The following is a 22,972-nucleotide window of genomic DNA, read 5'->3' as shown; positions in this document are numbered from 1 at the left end:
ATCTATCTATCTATCTATCTATCTATCTATCTATCTATCTATCTATCTATCTATCTATCTATCCATCATCTATATCTACCTATCTGTGCTTGTGTGTGTTTGTAAAGATTCTTAAGGCCTGTTCTACCACATAACAGGAGCTTATTTCTGAAGAAGCATCCAGTGACTTTTACATATGCCTGATTGGCCCCCAGAAATGTCTTTTCTTTTTTAGTTTCCTTTTTCTCCTTTATTCTTCTCTCATACAATACATCCCAACCACATCTCTTTCCACTCCATCTGGCTTCATCCCATCTCTCCATCTCTTCCAGTTCTACTCCTCCATTTCCCTTCAAGAAAGAACAGCCTTCCCAGTGATATCAAGCAAACACAGCATAATAAGGCTCAATAAGATGAGGCACAAACCCTCGTAACAATGCTGGACAAGGCAACTCATAGGAGGAAAAGGGTCCCACAAGCAAGTAAAAGAGTCAGAGACACCCCAAATCCCACTGTTAGGAGTCTAACAAAAACTCAAGCAATGAAACCACAGCATGTGTGCACAGGGCATGGTACAGACCCTTGCAGGATCCTGGTTGCTGATTCAGTCTCTGTGAGCCCCTAGGAGTCCTGTTTATTTGATTCTGTGGGCATGTTCTCCTGGTGTCCTCAAGCTCCTGTGGCTCCAGCAATTCTTTGTCCCACTCTTGTGTGGCATTCCCTGAGCTCTGCCTAATGTTTGGCTGTTTGTCTCTGTATTTTGGCCTATCAACTTCTGGAGGAAGCTTCTTTCATGACAAGTCGGCTAGACATCAATCTGAGTATTGCAAAATATTAAGAAACATTACATTGACTTTGGGAAGGATGGGAGAATGAGGTGGTTCAGTCATATTTGTTTCTAACCTAGATCTCTGAGCTGTCTAGCTTCTGGACTCTGGCCACATAGGCAGATGCAGGCTTGGGACTTAAGTTAGACCAGTCATTGCTTGGACATTCCCATCAGCTCTGAGCCACCATGGCCCACTGCATCTTGCCGGTGGGACAGGTTTTGTCACTGGATCAGTGTGCCAATCCCTCCGCTGGACGACTCGCCTAGTTACAAAAGATTCAGCAGGTTCAGCCTCCATGTTTTCTAGGAACTTTTGCAATGCACTCTACACTGACGAGAGTGGACTCAGAATAGATTTCACTCTCTGAATTTATAGGTTCATTCCCAGTATTAACAGTCACACAAACAGAATCCTTACATTCTCAAGTTTTCATTGCTGATAGCTGTGAACAGCAGAGGATTAACCAATACAGATGAATTGTATTGTAACGCTATCTGTATTATCTGTATTGTATGTATTGTATCTGTGTATCTGTATTGTAAAGCTATTTCTTAGGAAAATTCTGTAGTCATGGCTTGTCAAAACTGGTTACTACTGTGCTTCTCTATTATATTGTCTTCAATGAAGCTCACATACTTTGACCATCTGGAGTCGAAGCAGAAAAAGGTGGCACTGGTGAACCTGATGATATGATTTTAGTGTTCATGCATTCCACTTCCAAAAATGATCTTATGTTTGCAATGAGGGTGAAAGTTTCTTACGAAGCAGAAGTAATTTTGTATCAAAAAGTTAAAATTCTACAGAATAGGCTCCCAGGTATCCATAAAAAGATCATTATGTATTTTATCCCCAAACATTTAACTTTGAGAAAGTATCTGTGTGCATAATCCATTCAGGAAGAACACACTGTAAAAGTCTGCTTTACTGAATCAGGTGTTTTTCCCAAAAGAATTCAGTATGGTCTATTTGTATGCTAAATAATAATCTACTCAATTCACAGTTTGAACTTTAATCCGTCCTTATTTCCTTTTTGTAACATAAGTAAGCAAGAGCCAGGATGTGATAGCACAAACCTTTAATCCCAGTAGTCTGGAGATAGATGTAGGTACATCTGTGAGTTCCAGGCTGTTTTGGTGAGGGAATTGCAGGACACCAGCACTACATAGAGAAACTCTGGCTCAAAAACTGCATATATACATATTATATTTGTATATGCATATACATATATAATCTTTATATAATATACAATATATAATATACGTGATGTACATGTGCATATATATTTAACCTAGTATATTAAATTATGTATGTATGTATGTATGTATAACTAAACAATGACTTCTTATTTGTAAAGTTGCATTTTTATCAAAATATTCTTCTTTTAAGATGGAGGACCTGATATACTCTCAGATGGATCATAGCCAATTATTTTAAAATGTTGATTAAGCAAGTCAATATGAATTAAAAAGAATAGTAGGATTCAGTCATATTTCAAGATACTTGAAAATTTACCCTTAATCTTAAGTAAATTTACATTTTTATTTTACTAATACTGCCCTGGATTCCTTGGCTGCTATAGAATAGAATGCTATTGTCTTGACCCTTATATATCATCTGCATGTAAAATCATGTGAGGTGATGTAACACTTCTCATTGGGGACACACTTTGATTTTCTGTTTTCTTGATGAGATAAAAACCTTGCCTTATTTTTTATCATAGAGCATGTACATTTAAGACTTGCTGGATCTTCTTGGCTCTTGTTATAATCAGGCCAAAAAACTCTGTTTCAAAAATACAGAATCAAAATTAATGTGGATTCAGCTAGCTGATATCTGATACTGAGAAGAGAGTTGTAATTATTCGCAATGCTGTAGAATGATCCTTATTCCTTCCACTGTTGCTATGTAATGAATCACTCTAAAACTTTGTTCCTTGAGGCAATAATCTCAACCCAGTCAACTGTTATCATCAGAAGAACAAAAAACACATTGATAAGAGTGAACAGAAATTAGCCTCCATAAATAATCTGTAAGAATGCAAATTAGGTGAGACACAATGAAAATCCATAATGGAGGTTCCGTAAATACTATAGATAGAACTCTCACATAACTCACTTATACCATGCTTAAGTATATATCCAAACAAATGAAAGTCAGCACAAAACAGAGCTATCTGCATACTCATGTTTATCAGAGCACTACTCAGAGCAACATTTTATGGAATCAGGGTAGATGTGGATATGTGCTTTAGTTTAGTGTTGAGGAATTTTAATCCAGCAACACAGTTGCTCTGGGAGGAAATCACATTCAAAGTTCTAGGACTGTGTGATCCTGATGGACTACATATAGGACCTTAGTACACATCTTTAATCCTTCTGGCTGGAATACAGACACAACACACCTTTAATCCCTATGACTAGAATTTAGTACACAAAAAGTTAATCCCAAATAATGATGTCTAATTGAGGAGCCAACAAAGTGATGAATCAGAGAAAGATTTGACAGAATGAGTTAGAGATAAAGTAAGCCCAACTCTCAGGAGAATAGAAAGGAAATAGAAGCTACTTAAGAGAGAGAGAGAGGGAGGGATAGAGAGAGGGAGAGAGAGCAGGGAGTTCCTGGATACAGTACAGCGGACTTGAGAAGTATAGTACAGTTCATTGCAGTTGGTACTGCTTCGTGCAGTCCAGTTGAGAACAGTTGAGTTCATTTGGGTTCAGGCAGTTCTGTTCATTTCCATTCAGTTTGTCAGTGCAGAACAGTTCGTGGACTTCAGAGGCAGTTTTTCTAAGCAGAGCGACTCAGGAGAAGGGGAGAAAGGCCAGCTAGAAGTAATCAGCTTGGAGAGGAGTTTTGTGCTAGAACGGCTGAGTTGAACCAGCCAGCCAGAGTTCAGAAAGAATTAGAAAGTGTGAGCTTATTCTGCACTAAGTCTCACAGGCTGCAAACATTCTAGGCCTAGGTTAGCAGATGGAGGCTGGAAGCTGAAGCCTTCAACGTCCAGGCTTATAGAAGATTAAATTGTATGGAGTCTAGGAGCTTCCATGCCTACGCCTATGGATAATTAAATAAAAACTTTTTGGGTTCAGCTTAGGTATGTCTCTTATCTCATCTCCTCATCTGAGGAAATAACAATTTATTTACAGTTTAGTCTTTAAGGAGAACGAAATCCTATTTTCAGGAAATGAAAATGAAAATGATGTCATCATGTTAAGCAGCATAAGCCAATCCTCCAGCTGAGTTCCTCCAGCTCTCTGCTAGATTCTTTGCCTCACACTGAATCTGCAGAATTCTCTATGTTGCACTGAAAAAGAATCTAAGAGGATGTCAATTTGGGAGTATGTCCTGGGCCAAACCTGGAAGCAGTCTGGGTAAAACTTTGATCTGATTTTCTAGAACTGTCTTTTCCAAATGAGTTTAAGTTCTAACGAATAAAAATATTTCCAAGATGTGATTACTAACATCTTTGAATTGAAATAATAATATATAGAACTACAGCAGTGCCTTGGGATTTACACTGAAGAGCAGTTAATGTTTAGTGTCTGTAATTTATGGTCAAGTAATTAGTGGAGACTTTAAGTTTCTGTAAAAAAAAAAAAATGTATAGCCAGAAGGTGTAAACAGGTATAGCATTAAAGACAAGAGACTTTCATGTAATGGCAGGAATTTAGTGAGGACTGGTTGAAATTGAAATCTAACTCTGGGCCACATGTGTCAGTAGTATTTAACAGTTGCAATCTTGCCAACTTTTCATCATTTATGAACTATTTTTAAAGGATTACGTGGAATCATGTTGCATAATTTATATTGGCAATACATCTGTATTCTTATTTGTTCCAAATATTTAGCTCTGTATGCTTACCAAAGGCAAATGAACTGGATTGGATTGAGCATGTGTCAAGTAATACTGATGCGGTAAGAGTTAAGCTCGTAATAGGCAATAACAATTTAAATATCTAAAATAATGATTGTTTTAAAACATCTACTGATGGATAAAAAAATAAAAGCAAAAGTTGGGTGGGATGACAGTGTGTTAGAATATCTAGAAAAGATAGTGTTTAGATTAGTTCAGCTAGTTCTGTTGTTAAGAAATTGTGTTTATAATTGTATGTCTGTAGTATAGAAAAAAAAACAACCTTCTGTGTAGGCATGAGGAGGGAAGAGTAAGTGGAAGTTACAAAGGAAAGGACAAGATTGCTTGGAGACATGTTAGGAACGAGAAGTGACTGATGAAGTGTTACTCCAGTACACAGGCAGGCATCAAGGGCAAAACAAAGCAACCTTTTACAACTACAGGAAAGACAGGCCTGCTTGCTCCGTAACGTCAGTGAGAAGGGAAGTAGTAACCTGCCTGTGTTAATAAAAACGTCTTGGTCATAAAATATTATCCCCGTACTTCAAGTGTTCTACAGGAGTGACATGAACGGTATTAGAGAGATGCCCTGAAGAACTCTCTGCCCGTGGTGTATAGAGTGAGGGCACATTCAGAAATTAGTTTTAGTCTCTGGTGGACAATAAATCTGCTTGAGCTCAATAGAAATCAACTCACAGACAAAAAAAAAAAAAAAAAAAAAAGGAAAATAAAAGGAAAAAAGTGAAGACCCAGATGATGTGAAAGAAAATCAAATAAAGCCGGTTGGCATCCCTGTACCACCCTCCTGATACAGTACCTGAGGCCATTCTTCTGATGGGTATTTTTGCATGTTGCGTAAGCTCCTGACTACAAACTCTGACTTTGCTGTATCACTGATACCTTATAGTAGCTATTGATGCTTTAGATAAGCAACCTGGCCTGTCCCTTCTTGTCATCACTATCATTTTTTTCTTTTACTTTTTCACTTGTAGAAGGACAAGGAATGGACTTTGCAGCCAGTCCTGAAGATACCTGATAAACTAGTATCAGATGTAAGGGGAGGAGGTTCTCCCTTATCAGTGGACTTGGAAAGGGGCAGATATGTATATCTCTGTGTATATATATATATATATATATATATATATATATATATATATATAACAGATTCAATAATGCATATATACTATATAAATATATACTAAATACTATATATATTTATATGTGTATATTATATGTAAGTATATCTATACAAAAATATATACTTATATAATATTTAATATGTATTTGCATTGTTGAGTGGTTTTGATGGTATTTTGTCATTGGTTTCAGGGCTGACCACTCTGCATTGTGTAACTGCTAAGGTGCATCAGGAGGAGATGAGGGTGGGAGGGTGGAGTTGGGAGGGAAAGAGTGTGGGATACAGCAGGGATACAAAGTTAACAAACTGTAACTAATATTAAAAAAAATAAAAATTTAAAAAAGGACAAGGAACTTGATACAGAGAGTGCTATCTAATAGAGAGTGAATTCTTGAAAACTTCAAGGCTTGAGCTGGCAGGACAAAAGATATGCCCAGACAATTATTTTTCTCTAAAATGTGGGTGAAGCACAACAGAGAATCTAAATTAAATAACATGATTCCCACAAAATCTTCCTTCCAGAGCAAGGGTAAAAGTGTTTTTTAACTGTATAGAAAAGAATGTACTCCCAAAGATCAGATCTGATCTTTCCTCCCATACATGTCATTTCCATATTTTCCTACTTTATTATGTCCCTAGATTGGACTCCTATTTGAAATCTTTATTTTATGTGTGTATTCATGTACTGTACCGTTTGCATGTAATGACTTCAGAGGAGAGAGCGTATGATGGATTGTCTGGGATCAGAGTAACAGGTAATTGTGAGCTTCCATGTGGGTGCTGAGAATGGAAACCAGATCCTCTGGAAGAGCAGCCAGTACTCTTGGCCACTGAGGTATCTCTCCACTTTCTTCATTTTTATTTTTCTGGATAAGTTAGTATCTCCATGTAGGAGAATCAAAAACAGATTCAGCAATGCAAATATCTATCATCTGTCTATCTCTGTGTATGTATATATATATATATCAGATTCAATAATGCATATACTGTATAAATGTATACTAAATATATATATTTATATATTATATGTAAGTATATCTATACAAAAATATATACTTAGATAATATGTAATATGTATTTACATTGTTGGGTGGTTTTGATGGTATTTTGTCAATGGTTTCAGGGCTGACCACTCTGCATTGTATAACTGCTAAGGTGCATCAGTCAGTATTTACCTGTAGTTCTTTGTCTAGAGGTGGGAATTTGTGAAATTTTTCTTTGTAGTTATTTTCTTATATATTTGTAAAACCAGGATTTTATCATAGCTAATTTCTATTCCTTTAATGTAGAATATATATTCATATTTAGTTCATTTCTATTACATATTTGTTATCTTTATTGTAAGCAATAATTATAGACAATGAAACTAGTCTTTTTCTTTTTCATACTCTATGGCTATGGTTTAGAGAAATCTCAGGTAAACTTAAACATTTGAATTTATCTTTACTGACAGCTCCTTGAATCTTTTTGAATGATGGAGCCCTCTGTGAAGACAGTGGCAGTAAAATTCTATGAATGAGTAGGCTAGGACTCATACACATAAGAAACTTTCTCTGCCAGAGGGGCACAAAAGCCTTAGCAAGTAGTAAGATTCATTCATACAGAAGTATTCTCTAGATATGTCTTGAGATTGGTTTTAGAGTACTGATTTTCTACCTTTCTTTTTTTCCTTCCTTCCTTCCCTCCTTTTTCCTTCAATCCTTTCTTTCTTTTTTTTTTTTTTTTTCTAGAAGTCATTCCACTACCATCATCTGATGTCTCATGAATAATAGAATTTCTGTACTTAGAGTTTGGGTGTCATGTCTTCTTTTTTAAGAATTTTTATTTTCACAATACTTATTCTTTGTTATGATTGCTATATACTTGACTTCTTTTCTTCACCTGTTCTATATCCCAGTTATGTTTGATTTGTTTTTTATTGTGACTCTTTTTTCTCACTGTTCAACTTCTCTATGATGTTATTAACCCATCCAAGAAATATCAGTTTCAGGATATGCTATGTTTTGATGTAAACAAACATGACATATGACATGTAAAAGTATATATATATATATATATATATATATATATATATATATACTCACTCATATAAACATACAATATAGAATAAACCCACTAAAATCTGTACATCTAAACAAACTAAGCAAAAGAGAGGACCCTAACTAAAATGTTCAATCCCCATCCTGAAAGGCAAAGAGGATGGACATCAGAAGAAAAAGAAAATAGGAAACAACCTCAGAACCTGCTACAGAGGACCTCTGAAAGCCAGAAGAAAACAGGAAACAACCTTGAAACCTACCACAGAGGGCCTCTGAAAGCTTCTGTAGTATAGACTGTCAAAGCAGATGCTGAGCCTGATGGCCAACTGATGGGCAGAGTGAATGGAATTCTATGTAAGAAGTGGGAAATAGTAAGAGCTAGAGGGGACAGGAACTCCACAAGGAGAGCAACAGAACAAGATAATTTGAACACAGGGAACTTCCCAGAGACTCATACTCCAACCAAGGACTATTCATGGAGATGACCTGGAACCCCTGCACAGATGTAGCCCATGGCAGGTCAGTGTCCAAGTGGGTTACATAGTAATGGGAAGAGGGACTGCCTCTGACATAATCTGATTGGCCTGCTCGTTGATCACTTCCCCCTGAGGGGGGAGCAGCCTTATCAGGCCACAGTAGAGGACAATGCAGCCACTTTTGATGAGAACTGATAAACTAAGATCAGAAAGGAGAGGAGAACCTCCCCTATCAGTGGACTTGTGGAGTGGCATGCATGCAGAAAGGGGAGGAAGGGTGGGATCGGGAGGGGAGAAGGGAGGGGCTTATGGGGGGATACAAAATGAATAAAGTGTAATTAATAAAAAAATTAAAAAAAAACAACCCCCCCCAAAAAAAAGCTTAAAATAGGGCCAAAGATGGTGGTACATGCCTTTAATTCCAGCACTGAGGTAGGAGGATCTCTATGTGTTCAAGACAAACCTAGACTACAAATCAAGTTCCAGGCTAGCCAGGGCGACATAGAGAGATCATTCAGTCTTCATGTGGGTACCCTAGAAAGAGGAGCAGAGGTTGTCTCTGACACGGACTCTCTTACTCACTCTTTGATCACTGGGTAGCCTTGCCAGGCAACAGGGGAAGAGGATCCAGGCAGTCGTGATGAGTCTTGACAGTCTAGGGTCAGATGGTAGGGGAGGAGGGATTCCTTTTTCTGTGGTTTAAGGGAGGGGAATAGAAAGAAAAAGAGGGTGGGATCAGGAGAAGACGAGGGAGGGGGCCTACTATTGGGATATAAAGTGAATAAATTATAAAAATAATAAGATTATATATGTATTTAAATAGATGGACCCAAGTAAAGGTAACCAAGCCTGTTTACAAAGTGTTTACCTTTATCCTCTCCCTGATAAACTGACCCATATTTCATACCTTGATTGTACCGTATCTGTCCTTTGCTGACTCATTTCATATCTTGATTGCATTTCTCCTTCTTGAAGACTAATTCTGCTTGATACAGAAAATTTTTTTTCTTTTTTTTTTTAATTTTATTTTTCTTTTTAGTTACATTTTGTTAACTCTGTGTCCCAGCTGTATCCCGCTCCCTCATTCCCTCCCCAACCCCACACTCCCTCCCTGGTCTCCTCCCTGCCCCTTTCCAAGTCCCCTGATAGGGGAGGACCTCCTCCCCTTTCATCTGACCCTGTTTTATCAGGTATCTTCAGGGCTGGCTGCAAAGTCCTCCTCTGTGGCCTAACAGACTGCTCCTCCCCTGGGGGGGTGTCAAACAGCCTGCCCTTGAGATCCTGTTAGAAATAGACCGTGTTCCCCTTACTTTGGAAAACTACTTGGTTACTGAGCTACCACAGGCCACATCCGAGCTGAAGTTCTAGGTTATATCCATAGATGGTCCTTGGTTGAGTGTCAGTCTCAGAAAAGAACCTGTGCCCAGATATATTTGGTCCTTGTAGAGCTCCTATCCTTTCCATATCATACTAACTTCCCTTCTTTCATATGATTCCCTGCACTCTGCCGAGGGTTTGGTTATGAGTCTTAGTGTCTGCTTTGAAACACTGCTAGGTAGAGTCTTTCAGATGCCTTTTGTGGTAGACTCCTGTCATAAGTTCAATGCACATCCCATTTGTCTTTCTAAATGAGGATTAATCACCTTCGCCTGTGTCCACTTTCTTGATTATCTTCTTTAGGTGTGTAGATTTCATTATGTTTATCATGTCTTGTAGGTCTATATAAGCGAGTATATACCAAGTTTGTCTTTCTCCTTCTGGGATACTTCACTCAGAATGATCTTTTCTAGATCCCACCACTTGCCTGCAAATTTCATGATTACCTCCTTTTTGATTGCTGAGTAGTATTCCATTGTGTAAAAATACCACAATTTCTGTATCCATTCCTCCGCTGATGGACATCTGGGTTGCTTCCAAGTTCTGGCTATTACAAATAAAGCTGCTACGAACATGGTTGAACAAATGTCCTTGTTGTGTACTTGAGCAAATTTTGGGTATATACCTAGGAGTGGTATAGGCTGGGTCTTGAGGTAGCACTACTCCTAGTTGTCTGAGAAAGCACCAGATTGACTTCCAGAGTGGTTGAACCAGTTTACATTCCCACCAGCAATGGAGGAGGGTTCCCTTTTCTCCACAACCTCTCCAGCATGTGCTATCACTTGAGTTTTTCATCTTGGCCATTCTGATGGGTGTAAGGTGAAATCTCAGGGTCGTTTTGATTTGCATTTCCCTAATGGCTAATGAGGTTGAGCATTTCTTTAAGTGTTTCTCTGCCATTCGACGTTCCTCTTTCGAGAATTCTCTGTTTAGCTCTGTTCCCCATTTTTTAAGTGGATTACTTGGTTTGTTGCTTTTCTGCTTCTTTAGTTCTTTATATATACTTGATATTAGCCCTCTGTCAGATAAAGGGTTGGTGAAGATTCTTTCCCAATCTGTAGGCTGTCTATTTGTTTTGATGACAGTGTCTTTTGCTTTACAGAAGCTTTTCAGTTTCATGAGGTCCCATTTATTGATTGTTGCTCTTAGAGCCTGTGCTGTTGGTGTTCTGTTCAGGAAGTTGTCTCCTGTGCCAATGAGTTCTAGGCTCTTTCCCACTTTTTTTTCCAGCTGATTTAGAGTATCTGGTTTTATGTTGAGGTCCTTGATCCACTTGGACTTTAGTTTTGTGCAGGGTGATAAATATGGATCTATTTTCATTTTTCTGCATGTAGACATCCAGTTGGTCCAGCACCATTTGTTGAAGATGCTGTCTTTTTTCCATTGAATGGATTTGGCTTCTTTGTCAAATATTGAGTATTCATAGATGTGTGGGTTTATTTCTGGGTCTTCTATGCGATTCCATTGATCCTCCTTTCTGTTTCTATGCCAATACCATGCAGTTTTTATTACTGTTGCCCTGTAGTACAGCTTGAGATCGGGAATGGAGATACCTCCAGATGATCTGTTGTTGTACAGGATCGTATTGGAGATTCTGGGTTTTTTGTTTCTCCATATGAAGCTGAGAATCTTTTTTTCAAGGTCTGTAAAGAATTGAGTTGGTATTTTGATGGGAATTGCATTGAATCTGTAGATTGCTTTTGGCAGGATGGCCATTTTCACAATGTTAATCCTACCAATCCATGAGCACGGGAGATCTTTCCATCTTCTGAGATCTTCTTCAATTTCTTTCTTCAAAGACTTGAAGTTTTTCTCAAACAGGTCTTTCACTTGCTTGGTTAGAGTCACACCAAGGTACTTTATGTTATTAGTGGCTATTGTGAAGGGTGTTGTTTCCCTAATTTCTTTCTCAGCCTTTTTGTCTTTGGTATACAAGAGGGCTTCTGATTTTTTTGAGTTGATTTTGTATCCTGCCACTTTGCTGAAGGTGTTTATCAGCTGAAGAAGTTCTCTGGTTGAATCTTTGGGTTCGCTCATGTATACTATCATATCATCTGCAAATAGTGACACTTTGACCTCTTCCTTTCCGATTTGTATCCCCTTGATCTCCTTTAGTTGTCTTATTGCTCTGGCTAGGACTTCAAGTACAATGTTAAAGAGATATGGAGAGAGTGGGCAGCCTTGTCTTGTCCCTGATTTCAGTGGGATTGATTTAAGTTTCTCTCCATTGAGTTTGATGTTGGCTATAGGCTTGCTGTATATTGCCTTTACTATCTTTAGGTATGTGCCTTGTATCCCTAATCTCTCCAAGACTTTAAACATAAATGGGTGCTGGACTTTGTCAAATGCTTTTTCAGCATCTAAGGAGATGATCATGTGGTTTTTCTCCTTCATTTTGTTTATGTGGTGGATTACATTGATGGATTTCCGTATGTTGAACCACCCTTGCATTCCTGGGATGAAGCCTACTTGGTCATGGTGGATGATATCTTTGATGTGTTCTTGGATTCGGTTTGCAAGTATTTTATTGAGTATTTTTGCATCAATGTTCATAAGAGAGATAGGTCTGAAGTTCTCTTTTTTTTGTTGGATCTTTGTGTGGTTTAGGTATCAAAGTGACTGTGGCTTCATAGAGTGAGTTTGGTAGTGTTCCTTCTGTTTCTATTTTATGGAATAGTTTGAGGAGAATTGGTGTTAGTACTTCTTTGAAGGTCTTGTAGAATTCTGCGCTGAAGCCATCTGGTCCAGGGCTTTTTTTGGAGGGGAGACTGTTAATGACTGCTTCTATTTCCTTGGGAGATATAGGACTATTCAGTCTTTCTACCTGATCTTGACTTAATTTTGGTAGATGGAATCTGTCAAGAAAGTTATCCATTTCATTTAGATTTTCAAATTTTGTGCCATATAGGCTTTTGTAGTATGACCTAATAATCGTTTGGATTTTCTCAGTGTCTGTAGTTATGTCCCCATTTTCCTTTCTGATTTTGCTGATTTGTATGGTTTCTCTCTGCTTTTTAGTTAGTTTGGCTAAGGGTTTGTCTATCTTGTTGATTTTCTCAAAGAACCAGCTTTTTGTTTCATTGATTCTTTGGATAATTTTATTTGTTTCTAATTGATTGATTTCTGCCCTTAGTTTGATTATTTCCAGCCGTCTGCTCCTCTTGGGTGTATCTGCTTCTTTTTTTTCTAGGTTTTTCAGTTGGGCCATTAAGTTGTTTGTATGTGATGTTACGGATTTCTTCTTGTAGGCACTTAGTGCTATAAATTTTCCTCTGAGCACTGCTTTCAATGTGTCCCATAAATTTGGGTATGTTGTGCCTTCATTTTCATTGAATTCTAGGAAGTCTTTAATTTCTTTCTTTATTTCTTCCTTGACCCAGCTGTCATTGAGTAATAAGTTGTTCAGTTTCCATGTGCATGTCGGCTTTTTGTTGTTTCTGTTGTTGTTGATGTCCAGCTTTAGTCCATGGTGGTCAGATAGTATACAAGGGATTATTTCAATCCTTTTGTATCTGTTGAGGCTTGCTTTGTGACCAACTATATGGTCTATTTTGGAGAAGGTTCCATGTGGTGCTGAAAAGAAGGTGTATTCTTTTGAGTTTGGGTGAAAAGATCTGTAGACATCTATTAGGTCCATTTGATTTAGGGATTCTGTGAGTGCTTTCATTTCCCTATTTGTTGTTTGTCTGGTTGATCTGTCCCTTGATGAGAGTGGGGTGTTGAAGTCTCCCACTATTAAGGTATTAGGATCAATGTATGATTTAAGCTTTAATATTGTTTCATTTACGAATGTAGGTGCTCTTGTATTTGGGGCATAGATATTCAAAATTGTGATGTCCTCTTGTTGGATTTTTCCTTTGATGAGAATATAGTGGCCCTCCTTATCTTTTTTGATTAACTTGGGTTGAAAGTCTATTTTATTAGATATTAGGATGGCTACTCCAGCTTGTTTTCTGGAACCATTTGCTTGAAAAACATTTTTCCAGCCCTTTACTCTGAGGTAGTGTTTATCTTTGTTGCATAGGTGTGTTTCTTGGATGCAACAGAATGTTGGGTCCTGTTTCCGTAACCATTCTGTTATCCTGTGTCTTTTTATTGGTGAGTTGAGTCCATTAATATTGATAGATAATATTTACCAATGCATGTTAGTTCCTTTTGTAATGGAGTCGATGATCTTACCTTGTTTCATTGCTTGTTTTCTTTTCATTTTTGTTGGGACATTATCTGTATGCCCTGTTTTCTTGGGTGAATTCGTTTTCGTTGGATTGGAGTTTTCCTTCTAGTATCTTCTGTAGGCTTGGTTTGCTGTATAGATATTGCGTAAATTTAGTTTTGTCATGGAATATTTTGTTTTCTCCATCTATGTTGATTGAAAGCTTTGCAGGGTATAGTAGTCTGGGTTGACATTTGTGATCTCTTAGAGTCTCCATGATGCTTGCCCAGGCCCTTCTGGCTTTCCTAGTTTCTGATGAGAAGTCTGGTGTGATTCTGATAGGTCTACCTTCATATGTTACTTGGCCTTTTTCCCTTGCTGCTTTTAATATCTTTTCTTTGTTCTGTAGATTTAGTGTTTTGACTATGATGTGACGTGATGTGTTTCTTTTCTGGTCTAGTCTATTTGGTGTTCTGTAGGCCTCTTGTATATTTATGGACATCTCTTTCTTTAAGTTGGGAAAATTTTCTTCTATGATTTTCTTGATAATATTTTCTGGACCTTGGAGCCTGGAGTCTTCTTTTTCATCAATTCCTATTATTCTTAGATTTTGTCTTTTCATAGCATCCTTGATTTCTTGGATATTTTGTGATTGGAATTTTTCTGATTTTACTTTTTCTTTGAGAGAAGTATCAATTTCTGCCAGTGTGTCTTCAGCTCCAGAGATTCTCTCTTCCATCTCTTGTATTCTGTTGGTGATGCTTACTTTTGTGGTTCCTGATCTTTTCTCCAAGTTCTCCAGCTCAAGAGTTTTCTCATTTTGTGTTTTCTTTATTGATTCTAATTCTGTTTTCATGCCTTGCACCATTTCTTCCATGTGTTTGAATTTGGATTCCTGTCTCTACGATGGACTCTATTTTTTTGTTCATTTCCTTTTTGTATGCCACTAATTTTTTCTCTACTTGTGCCTCTATTTGTTTGGCTATGTTTGCCTGTGTTTCTTTAAGGGTTTTGTCTATTTCTTCTTTCTTTACCTCCAATTGACTGGCCAACTCTTTGAAAGATTTGTTCATTTCCTCCTTATGAGCCTCAAATAATTGAGCAAGCATGGCTTTAAGGTCATTTTCCTGTGCTTCTGATGAATTGGAGTATCCATCGATTTTGGGGTTTGCTGGTGAAGTCATGATGTCCTGATTTATGTTGGAAATGTTCTTTCGCCTACCCCTGGCCATTGGCTTATCTGAGACCTTCCCTGTTTTTGAATTCTGCCGATCAGACTGGTACTGTCTCTCTCTCGAGTCTGGAGAATTCTTCAGGAAGTTGAGAGAGGTCCCGTGTCCTTAGCGTATGCTGAGGACTAGCTGTACCTGTGGGAGGAAAGTACGCAGGCGCAAACAGAGGCAAATGCAAGCGTGCGTGCGTGCGTGTGTATATGTGTGTGTGTGTGTAAGTGGGTGTGGGCGTGTGTCTCGCGGGACAGAGTGATGGCTAATGTTGAACCCTTGAGTGTGTGGGAGGGGCTCTGCAATGTATATGTCGCAGGCGCTAGTGATGATCGCAGCGCAATTTCTGGCATTAACTGCCTTAACTCCTCAATTAGACCCACAGAGCAGGAACTTCAATGTTCCAAGTGCCCCTCTGTTTCCCAAAGTGGGTATATGGGTGGGAGGGGGTTCGATGCCTGGCTTCTGTTTTAGAAGAACCCAGGATCAGTGGAGCTGCAGATTCTCAAGGGTGCACTCACTTACAGGCAGGACACTTGGCAGAGATCGGCGTATCTGGGCTGTCTGCTCTCTGGTTTGGCCCTGCTTCTTTGATGTGCTCCGCCAGTTCCGTGCTGTTGTCACTGCCAGGTTATGAGGTCTTGCTGCAGCTGGAGATTTCAGGGTGGTCACGTCAGTGGGAATCGGGGTAACCAGCCTTTCTGTTCTCTGGTTTGGCCCTGGTTAGTCTTAAACTGGAGGGCTGATATGCCCCGCCAGCTCAGTGCTGCTCTGCCGCCAGGTTAAAAAGTCCCGCTGTAACTGGAGACTGGGTTGCTAGTCCAGATGCTTTCTGGGAAGTCCTGGGGTCTCTTTACTGTGCTCTCCAAGCTTCGGAGGCCCAGCGCCTGGTGTGTCTAGCTTGTATGGCGTTTCTGTCTGGTTTTGGTGAGTATATAGCGTATTCTCTGTCACTGTGGGATTGGGCGGGCCGTACCGTCAGTGATGGCGCTCCTGTGGAGATAGTATGGTGTCTAGCAGACTCAGGCCCTGGGAGGATGGTGCAGCCGCCGCGCGTGAATCTGGGGCTCCGAGACACAGTACTGCTGGCCTTTGCCGATAAGGGGATTGGGGCTCCGCCTCAGTGGCTGCAGGCCCCAGGCAGTTAGGTCTGCGCTGAGAAAGGCGAGTCTGCTGTGCTGAGGAGGAGGGAGGTCTGGGGGAGGGGAGTGCCGAGAGATCAAAGGATCGTTTCTCACCTTCCCCAAACAAGTCCCTGGGTGACCGGAGACCAAGGTTTTCACCTCCTGAGATGTTCCCTGCTGTTTAGAAAATCTCTCCGTTGTTTCCCTGGCTTCAGAAGTTCTTCCACTCATCAACTCAGAACTTTATCTCTTCCACAGCTTGGAAACTGTGTGTGCTAGTCGCCATCTTGGCTCCACCCCCCCCCATACAGAAAATTATACGATATTAAATACGAGTATTTTGATGGTGATAGACTATTAAGGTTTTCATTGCTCTGTTGAATAACTATGTTGTTGATCTTATTATCTTTTTTCTTTTAATATGTATTACAGTTCTTACGTCTATGAGCTTTATTGTTCAATAAATTGTTTTCCGTTACCCTTTCACAGTTTTCCCTCCCTCTTGTTCTCCCTGCCACGGCCTTTCTTATTTACCAGGATCCTTCCCAGAGCACTGTACATTCTAGGCCAGGTTGCTGTATACTCTATCACTGATCAATAGAGCTTCACCCTCTGCTCTTCTTTCTTCCCTCCATCAGTCTCTTCTTCCCTTTTTCTTTCTCCTTTTATTTTCAAATTCTGAATAAGCTATGCCTCTTGATTCTCTTAAAACCTGTAGCTCCTTTTTATACATCACACAGTGCTTTTCATGTCTATCTGGTTTCCTTTCCTTCATTTTCCCAGTTTACTACCTTTCCCTTTAATCTGGTATTTATCTTCTTGGCTTAGTTAAACATTTAATCATTTTTTCTTATCTGCAAATTTTTCTTAATACTCTGAGAAGTTTTATTCACAATAATTTTCTATCCTATACTTGATGTCTGACTAATGACTCATGTGTTTGGAAATCATGTTTGTCACTTTTATTATTGTTTTTTAGATGGTATCTTTTTTTCAAATTTATTTGTTCAGATTTTATGATAAGCCCATGTTTATCTGAATTTTAAACTGTAAAAATTCTGAAAACCAAAATTGGAAATTTCTTTTTCCCAAACTGTGTTTTGCATTTTTATGTTCCAAATGCCAGAAATAATTAGTTATTCTCCTCAATTTGTGGTTTCCTGGAATACTTGGTACTATAAATCTGAACCACAAACCAAATATAGAGATGACTGCTTGGCAGAGTCTTAGAATAACTATTGCTACATGTTAACAGTACTGGTAATACTAGCTCCAGAATGCTTCCTTTAAGCATTGTTGAACCTTTTTGAGGTTGAGGCATAATGCCAATGTTCATTTCATGCTCAGAAACCACACAATAAAATTACAAAAAGGAAGGAAAGAAAGGAAGGAAGGAAGAAAGAAAGAAAAGAAGGAAAAGAAAGAAAAACCAACCTCTAATCTCACAGGGGCTGGGGATGGCTCAGTGGTTATGAGCACTAGCTGTTCTTACAGCGAACTTGGTTTTGTTCCCAGCACGCGCATGATAGTCAATAACTATCAGTAACTCCAACTCCAGGAGACATGATGCCATCTTCTGACCTCTGTAGATATTGCAAGCACAGATGGCACACAGCCATAATGTGTAGGCAAAACATACACATAAAATAAAATAATTTAAAATTAATCCTACAATATATTTCAAGATTTTTTCGATTTTGTGTTGGGAAATATTCATAGCTCTCTTTCAGCATGAACCATAGGCTGCTTATAGCCCATATTCTGAGATTTATCTCTTACTTTCTACAATACTCATGGTTTTCTAGAGCCTTCAAAATACCTGCTTTTTACCATCATGATAACCAATATAACACATCAACCCGATGTCCTGTGGAATAATTTGAAGATTGCAGTTCTTATAAACTAATGGCTAAGGGACAACGGATTGACATAGATTTAAAAGTAGTGAAAAAAAAAGTATGTGCTTGTTAACTAAGCAAATGCAAACTGCTTCATTTTGCCTGCACATTAGGATCACCATGTGCCTACCAATGGTAAACTAGAGGTAGAGGAAATGGTACCTCTGCACAAAAACACTACATAATCCTAGATGCCTCAGTTGAACTGACCATCCTCTGATGTCTCGGCTCTTCCTACCTACATTGTTCCTATGCAGTGCACGGGGACAATGAATTGGGCGTGTGGTTGGAATTTTCACCCTCCATATTCCACGAGTTTAATGTAGCAGTGTACCCTGTGCTTCCTCAAGATGAGATAGGACTTTGGGAACTGAGTTTTAAGGAAGAACTCTCTAACCTATAAGATCACAAATGAAGTTGCTGCTTCTGCGGTGATTACAAAGAACCTGTCTAATTGGATTCGGAATGATTGCTAAGGCAGACCCTCGGCAAGGAAATGCACACTGAGCATCTATGTCCAGTCTATTCTTCTGTAATGCCCTTTTAACTCAGGGGCTCAGCGAGCAGTCTCATCAGCAGAACTTAGCTCATCCTTGCTACACAGGCATTTGAGTAAAGATTATTAATAAAGGAGATTTGATAAGTAAAAAAGAGGTTGATTTGGGTGTTGGGCCAGGCCTTTATTGTTGGTATTTCTGGTTTTTATTCAGTCTCTCCAAAGGTTCCATTGTGTCTTAAAAGAGAAGCAGCTTTGATTATAACTGCAGATATATAGAGGGCATTTTAAAATAACATTTACAGAATTATAAACAGCAGTAAGAATTATACAGTTCATTTTCTTTATGAATTTAGTCAGTATAGTAGCTCTTTGTTGTTATACTGTAGATGAGGTCTTTATTTTGAAGTTGTCTGTATTCTCAGCATCATTCACCAGCAGGATTGCATCATTCCATACTCATAGCATTTAGCTTTTCAGTGGCTAATAATTTAAATTTATATCCTCTACCCACCAATGCTTTGAAATTATTGTTAGGAATTGTAGCTTCGTGTTGCCTATTGGGCACTTTACTAGGTGTCTGACACTATGCTAAGCATTTTCACCGTCTTACCTTAATGTGCCTAACAATTCTACAAAGTAGTTACTGTCACAGTTGTCGTTTTGCATGTCTGGAGTCTATGACACAAAAGGCCAAGTAAGTGCTAGTACAAACTCTGAAACAGCCAGACTAAGATTTGAATCAGATGACATTAGTTAGAGTCTCTAATGTAACCTCATCACTGGCATCACCACTCTATTACTCCTTCAAAGTGTCCCTCATTTTCAGTAAATTTTGCACTCATGTGCTAAAGAATTAAAATGTGGAGAAGGGTACACACACAAAGCATCAGTTAAAACAGCCATCTGAAATCTCTCAGCTCAGATAAGGGCATGTTTTTCTTTAATTACAAAAATGAAAATGTTGTAAAGAAATGTCATGCTCCAACTTCATGAGCAGTCTGAATCTTAAGCAATTATGTTGTTAATAAACAATGATAAGGAAATATCTAAGTGTCCCTATGTCCCTATGGTAGTATGTTTCCAGAATTAGGTTATCTTGGGCTACTGTGAAGTATAAGCTATATACTACAGAATTATGTGAATATTTTCATGAACTCTAGCATGATTGTTATTATTGTCATTGTGAACTCCTAAAAGAATATGTACTGTTAAAGTATCAATCTGTAAACATATGTTTATCTTAAAAGACACAGTGGAACATTTAATAGTATCACCTGGCATATGTAGCACTGAAATTGATGTTTCCTCAGTGTTATTTAAACTCACAGAGAACAGTGATGGAATCTGGCCAGTTCTGCCTCAAGCCTCTTTCTTTCAGCTGTGTTAAAGGTCATATTACATGAAGTCCTGCTCATGAGTTTTATATTTCACAGTATGATTTTTTTTATATTTTTGATCACACGGCTTCATTTCCAATAGCAGAGATGTGATATGTTGTTTCCTGTTGGCATTTGTGGTTTTCTTAAAGGTGGTGGTTTGTCAGGATAGTTGAGTGGATAAAAGCTTGTCACTGAGCCAAATGATCAGAATTTGATCCCAGGAATCCACACAAGCAAAGAGAGCACCAATTCTCTTAAGTCTTCCATTGACCTATGCTTGTACATTTGGAACTTTTACACACTCATGCACATAGACACACAAACATGTACCCGCACTGTAAAACAGACAGACAGATAAGTAGATAGATGGATAGATAGATAGATAGATAGATAGATAGATAGATAGATAGATAGATGAAATAATTAAAAGAACTAACAAAGAGAACTCAGACCATCACATATTTTTCCTCATAACTATGAAGCTTCTGGTAAATAGGGAAGTGGTTCACCCCATCCTCTCCACTGTGGATGTGAGATACACAGAAGATCCCTAGTTCTCAGAGCCTTTAAAGTTCACCCACCACCTTTTTAATCTACTAGTGTACATGTCTGTCTGTCTGTCTGTCTGTCTGTCTTCTATCTAGTGATGACATAAAGTGAGTTTTATTATCTTCTTTCTTCATTTTTCATGTAGTCTCTTAGGTGTTCTAAACTCATACTTTACGACAGTTCAACTTCTTCCATTTTAGCACTGTGATACATTTAAAACTTTTGACATAAAATCACAGGACCTACATTAGAATAATTTGTTCATAGTATCTCTCGGTAGTAACCCCGAACTATGCCAACATCTTATACTCCTCCCAGAGTTTACCTTAGCAACAAAGGTCTTAGAAGTTGTCTGTTAAGTATGCTGATGTGAAGGAAAATATTCATTTTCATTTGCAGTTCCAGGTGCAGCATTATGTCTCGCAGAGCCTCGTGACCTTAGGAAGCTGTGGCTTGTTGAGGAAGTCGATTATATCGCTACTGCTATCGGAGGTAAACAGCTTTGTGGACGACCTGGGAGCCATCATTCAGGTACGTGGAGCTTGAGGCTGTAACTCATTAACGGTGCTTAACACAACTATCAGCTTTTGGCTTTGTTCTCTTTCTCTTTTTTTCTTCCCACATTGATTTGGCACAATTTCACTTGTTCACATATATTGCGTTATCTCAAATATATGTGAATATTCCTGCCTACTGAATTTATAGAAAGGTACTTCAGCCAGGACGGCTTTTGTATGCTTCCTTGTTCTTTGTTTTGTTTTGTTTTGTTTAAGTAAACTTCTCTTGTCTGGCACACATGTACCAAATTTTCTGTTCTTTTTAGCAAAGGAATATTCAGACAAATAGACTGAAATATTCCCAGTGGTAGTATAAAGTGAAAAACTGAAAAAAAGAAAATGTGGATACAGGAGGATCCTAAATAGAGGATGGTTCATCTACCCAATTGCCTGAGAGAATTTTCCAGCTGAATTTTAAATATCCTGTTGTCAAGAAGTACACAATCCAATTAAACAGAGGTCTCTGGAGTGGGATGGTGGACATCAATATTGTAAAAGTATGCCTGGTAATCCGCTATTCAGCCTAGGCTTAATACCAGTGCTCCCCGCCCTTTCATCTGTACAAAGCTTTGCTTCCCACCTTTGATAAACATGTAAAAGGAATATAAGGCATTCCCAGATTTTGATGTTGGTAATTGAAGCTTCCTGTGCTTACCTTATGTCACTTTATTATTCTTACGGATTCTTCTCTATTGTAGCATTCATAAGAAATCAGAAACGAGTTGACTATTTAGGTAAAAGTAAAAGAAATTTAATGATTCAAATCAACTGTAGAGTTTTAAAGTGCTTTTTAACTAGGTGCTTACCTCTTCTCTACATTTATCGCAGTGTTTTTAAAACTGTTTTTCTAGTCTTGTTAGTGGATACCATGTTATATCAGCAACTGTTTAAGTGATTCTACAAGGTAGGCTCATAAAGTCACTGTCACAGATCTAAAGGGGTAAAATAAATCAAGCTGACTGCTGTAAAAAGAACAAAATGTTGAAATAAATGAGTGGTGCTATTTGTATGAGTTCCAAGGTCAAAGAACTGGTTATAATAGTTTACAAGCCCAAAGTACTTCCTGTCAAAGAAACAACGTTAAAAATAATGATTTGAGTACAGTCAGGATAGGCTAGCAGAACGCAAAGGAACTGGGTTGTTGTGTGATGAGAGGTGTCTCAGGGATTCTGAGAAACGATATGGGTTTGGTACTCAACAGGAAACAATGTGTGAAATAAATTTAATTGAACTGAATTGTTTGTTTGAAATATAAGAACAAATTAAGAAGTCAGAATTTTATGTGCATAGTTTCACTTAATTTTTAAATTTTTTATTTTATTATTTTTTTTACAATTTATTTATTTTGTGGTCTGGTTGTAGTCCGTTCCCTCATCTCCTCCCAGTACCTCTTCCCTTCCTCTTCCCTCCATTGCCCGCCCCTAGTCCACTGAAAAGGTAAAGTCCTCTTTCCTTACTATCTGACTCTAGCCTATCAAGTCTCATCATAATTGTCTGTTTCCTCTTCCTCTGTGTTCTGGTAATTCCACACTGCCAGGCGGAAGTGATCAAAGAGCAGGCAACAATTCCTTTCAGAGAATCTGTCCCTGCTCCCCTACTCACTTGGAGATTGAGCTGTCTATGGTCGACTTCTTAGCAGGGAGTCTAGGTCTTCTCCATGCATGGTCCTTGGATGATGTATCAAGTCTTTGTAGGCTGCCTGGGTGCAGAATTTTGGATTTGCTGGTCTGCTTGTGGAGCCCCTGTCCCCTCCAAGTCCTCCACTTCTTTCATAAGACTCCCTGCACTTTGGCTGTGATTCTCTGAATCTGCTTCTATCCCCTGCTGAGTGGAGTCTTTCAGAGAACATCTGTGATAGGCTCCCTTCCTGTTCCCTTTCTTCCCAGCTTCCTGTTTGC

General features: G+C 38.6%; 1 protein-coding gene across 1 annotated transcript in view; it reads left to right on the top strand.

Annotated features, from left to right (window-relative positions):
- Nucleotides 1-22,972, top strand: part of Mei4 (meiotic double-stranded break formation protein 4) — a 122,068-nt gene that overhangs the window by 26,689 nt on the left and 72,407 nt on the right. Inside the window, exon 4 of the mRNA XM_055602498.1 lies at nt 20,917-21,048. Within this exon, the coding sequence (XP_055458473.1) occupies nt 20,917-21,048 (132 nt within the window). The remainder of the gene's footprint in view (nt 1-20,916; nt 21,049-22,972) is intronic.

This window comes from Psammomys obesus, unplaced genomic scaffold (assembly GCF_907164565.1).
Source record: "Psammomys obesus unplaced genomic scaffold, mPsaObe1.curated_primary_1811, whole genome shotgun sequence".
NCBI classification, from domain to species: Eukaryota; Metazoa; Chordata; class Mammalia; order Rodentia; family Muridae; genus Psammomys; species Psammomys obesus.
Note: the sequence above shows the minus strand (reverse complement) of the source record. Positions and strands in the feature narration are given on the sequence as shown.